At 34.1% G+C, this 4,202-nt stretch overlaps 1 protein-coding gene across 1 annotated transcript; it reads left to right on the forward strand.

The window, feature by feature from the left end:
* The first annotated feature begins 951 nt into the window (after positions 1-951).
* LOC108359498 (uncharacterized) lies at positions 952-2,884 on the forward strand. Its single transcript, XM_017611394.1, has 3 exons — positions 952-1,083; positions 2,265-2,518; positions 2,579-2,884. The coding sequence occupies exons 1-3, from the start codon at positions 957-959 to the stop codon at positions 2,882-2,884; spliced, it is 687 nt and encodes a 228-aa protein (XP_017466883.1). The 5' UTR covers positions 952-956.
* The last annotated feature ends 1,318 nt before the right edge of the window (positions 2,885-4,202 follow it).

Below are 4,202 nucleotides of genomic sequence, written 5' to 3' on the forward strand. Positions count from 1 at the left end.
TCCACAGGAGGTTGCATTACCCAAATAAGCGCATATTTTGTGTCATAATTTACTTCTTACTTAGATTCTTTAAGTTGCTGCGCGTACACTGACATACACACACACACACACACGTAAACGCAACCAGCAACAAACACCGTTAAATCGACCGGCTGGCTGGCTGTCTTATGGCAACGCACACACACAAATGCAGGCACAATGACCCGACATATTCGAACGTTGACTTATTTCTGTTCGATTGTCAACGTGCTGCGGCACAGCTTTTTATGATGATCATAATTATTTAGTAATTGTTGTTGCTATTGCAATTTCCAGCCACCTATCTCGCTGCAACTGCAACTGCAACAACATCGGCAATGGCATCAGCGTCGGCATATACTGCACACACTCTACATACATACAATTCATCGTCATTCATTTGCATTAAAACATCGTTCCGATTGCCGATGTCATAAACTCAAGTTGACGCTGCTGCTGCTGCTGCTTTCCCATTTCCTGTCATTCTGCTATTTTCTGTATTGCACTTTGTAAGCATTTACAATATCCGCTCTTGACACGAGCACAAATTTTCGAATTAGCGACTCGTGCTCGTAGTAGTGCTTGTGCGCTCTTGGTGTTACGCCGAGTGCTCACAATTGAGTATTGTCCTCGAAAATTGCTTCTCTATTGCCTTGCTCTGTTAAACGCCTAAAAGCATGCTCTTTCTCTTCCGTCTTTTGCTCTCTTTAAATTAATTGCCTTTGGATTTTATAACAGTTACGCCGTGTGCAGCGTAGACACGAGAAATGCGGTGAATGCGTTACGGTGCGTTTAATGCAAGCAGATCAAAAAACGCACAGATATGTTGGCAAATGCAGATGCCCAACGTAGGCACGATTTTGCGATAATGCGTGCATTGTGACGTCAAAGTCGTTTGATTTTGCCCGCAGTATCGTACGAGAAATTCAGCAATGAAGATGGAAATTCTCATTTCAGAAATACGAAAGCGAAGTGTTTTGTGGAATAAAAGCCATTGTCGCTACAAAGACAGGCGAAGTGCAGAAAAGGAATGGAACGAAGTTGCTAAAAATGTTGGGGTTCCAAGTAGGTAAATAAATTTGAATTATTTTGTGTTGTTCATTGTAAACAATGTTGAATTCAAATTAAATAATATTTAATTTTTATATTTTATTTACTGAAAAGTGGTGGCCAAATATAGAACGTTTAATTTCTGCTTCCCGTGGTGGGTGATTATTTTTTCCGGAAGCTCCTAAGTTGCGGTTTTTTATTCCTAAATTTTGAATTTTGTTCAAAATTATTGTGAAAATCGTCTTCCTTTTCCGTATCAATTACAATGTTGCGTAGAAGGCAAACGGCTTTTACTATATGAACAGCATTCAGAACAATAGTTTCAATTGCTTTCAATAAAATTTTAAATGTGCCACTCGGTATAGCGCACTAGGGTGGGAATTTGATGATTTTTCTGTATCGAAAATATATACCCCTATTTTTTATTTTGAAACTGAAAAATATTTAGAAGTCGCTCAAAGTTTTCCATGTATTTTTATATGGGAAAATAAATTTTTTCGTAGAGATGGTAAATAATTCAAAAGTCAATATTTTTCGATCGGAAAACTCCAAATCTTCAAGAGGCTTTCAATAATAATTCCCAATTGTTTATTTAAATATTTTTTAATACTAAAGATTTTTTTATTTAAATAAATAAATAAATATTTTTTAACACTAAAGATTTTTTTATTTAAATAAATAAATAAAAAAATCTTTAGTATTAAAAAATGTTTAAATAAACAATTGGGCATTATTATTGAAAGTCTCTCGAAGAACCAGAGTTTTCCGATCGAAAAATATTGACTTTTGAATTCTTTACCATCTCTTCGAAAAAATCTATTTTCCCATATAAAAATACATGGAAAACTTTGAGCATTTTCTGGGCTTTTGGCTGATCGGTAAAATGTAGTCACTATGAAAAAATGGCTAAATAAATAATTGGGTATCTTTTGAATAAAAACAGAGTTTTCCGATCAAAAACTTATGGTTTTCGAGAATTCTATACCGATACCTCCCAAACAATTGGGAAAATTTCACTTTTGAAAATAATCTTTTGACACCCTTTCAAAATGTTCGATGATTGGCACAGGCATATTACATATCTTTTGAATCGCTTCGCAAATGTCCTTGCAAGCTTCTTTAACTATAGAATCAACTGATGACTTCAATATCCTGAATGAGAAAACAATTTATCTAAATTTTTTATTTTTTTTCAGAGCAAGATGCTAAAAAGAAGTGGCGAAATTTGCGAGACCAGTTCAGTAAGGAATTAAAAAAAATTCCAAAAGGCAAATCGGGCGACACACAAGACCAAGCACTTATATATACTGGGAGGTGGCGTTATTTCAAAAGCCTGCTTTTCCTTAGAGATACAATTTTCCCAAGAGAAACAGCTAGAAATTTGTCGGTGATGCTTGAAGATTCAACTACTGCAACTGAAGCAGATAATAATGTGACAAATGCTGAAATAGTGGCAAAAAATACTAATGCAACTAAAACAGATAATGAATTGTCAAATTCCGAAGTAAAGAACTCCGAACTAACTTTCGTTGAAACATGCCCTTCATTCAGGTCTTTGTCTGTTCGTCGAAAGAGAAAGGACAATCATCAAGATGGAAAAGCCGTTGAGCTTAGGCTTTTAGATATCGAAACCAAAAAGCTAGCTTTACTCGAAGCATCAGAAGATGAAAATTCACTCTTTTTGAGGTCGCTTCTTCCATTCATGAAAAAATTGGATCCGATTCGTCAGCTTCGTGTAAGGTGTAAATTCCAAGATATATTGTTACAGGAAATTGAAGCTGAATGTACATTTCAAATTGTAAATGAACAAAAATAAACTTTACAAAAAAAAACTTTTATTATTTGTGTTTTAATTGCCACAAAGTTAGAAAAGTAATGTCAATAAACTGTTTTCGAATAAAAATATTTTAACTGCCGCATACGAAGCCATTTCACGCCGAATAATAAGTTATAACTACGGTGACCATCCGTTCTGTTTTTTGCAGGACCGTACTGTTTTTCAAAGGTCGGTCCTGCGTAGTTTTTCAAACCTAAAAACCTGATAATGTACTGATTTTTTCCAAGTGTCCTGCATTTGTCCCGCATTTTATTCGTTATTTTAAAATGATCGGACAATGGAAAAAAAGTGTTTTTTGGTACTTTTCGTAGCTTTTCTTCAATATCTCATGAAAAAATCTCCCAATCAACGTAAGCGACTTACAGCTCGAAGGGTATTGATGTGCCTCTTACCAAAATATATAACTTGTGGCGACTTCAATGAAAATTATTAGTGCTACTGGCGAAAAAAGTGAGATTTTCAATCAAATACGCAGTTTCATTTGTTTTTTTTCATTATTTAAAAAATTCGATAAAGAAGATATATCATTACAGTAAACTTTGAGCCAAAGATAATGAAAATCGGATTAGAAATGTAGATGCTATGGAGCGCAATCTGCACAAATTATATATTTTTGTAAAGGGCACTTTGTAACTCGTCGCTTACATCGATGCATGGCGTCGATTTTTGACAAATAACTGCGAAAAGTACCAAAAAAACAAAAAAAGAAGGGTATTATTGTTTTCGTTTTGAACGACTCAAAATTTGCCTATAAAATAATCTTTTAAAGATTTCCACTTTTTGTGTAAGCTATTGTAATTATAATATGTTTAACTATACTTTTATAAATATTCATGTAAAAAAGATTAATATCAATGAGGAAAACGTGATTCATTTTTAAAGTTTAAAATGTATTAAGAATTTAGAATCATAAATACTCTTTTGATATTTTTATACTACGTAAATTTATGTAGGCATATTTTTGAAAAAATTGTCCTTCATTTCGAATCCATATTTATGGTCACCGTAGTTATAACGCATAATCGCGTTGTAATTGTACACTTACAGCATTCCACGCACGATTTTGCGGGTAGTACGTTGCTCGCACGCATCGCAAAATCGTGCGGGTGTTTACGCTGGACACGGTGTTAGTGTGTATTTGCCGAAAGTTCTCCAAGCTCGTCATATACATACATACATACACACATAGATGTGAATAATGACGTCACACTATGTTGTTGCTTTTATTGTAGTTATATACATATGTACGTACTGAACATCTGAAATTGACATGAATGAAATTTACCAGAGCTTTTTC

The sequence above is a fragment of the Rhagoletis zephyria genome, unplaced genomic scaffold, assembly GCF_001687245.7.
Source record: "Rhagoletis zephyria isolate East Lansing unplaced genomic scaffold, Rhagoletis_zephyria_1.1 Rzeph_scaffold_00400, whole genome shotgun sequence".
Taxonomy (NCBI): Eukaryota; Metazoa; Arthropoda; class Insecta; order Diptera; family Tephritidae; genus Rhagoletis; species Rhagoletis zephyria.

Excerpts from the sequence above, each read along its gene's own strand:
- LOC108359498 (XM_017611394.1), top strand. The coding sequence starts at position 957 with ATGGAAATTCTCATTTCAGAAATACGAAAGCGAAGTGTTTTGTGGAAT. Across the intron at positions 1,084-2,264 it reads TAAAAATGTTGGGGTTCCAA|AGCAAGATGCTAAAAAGAAG; the intron begins GTAGGTAAATAA and ends ATTTTTTTTCAG. Across the intron at positions 2,519-2,578 it reads ATGTGACAAATGCTGAAATA|AACTCCGAACTAACTTTCGT; the intron begins GTGGCAAAAAAT and ends TCCGAAGTAAAG.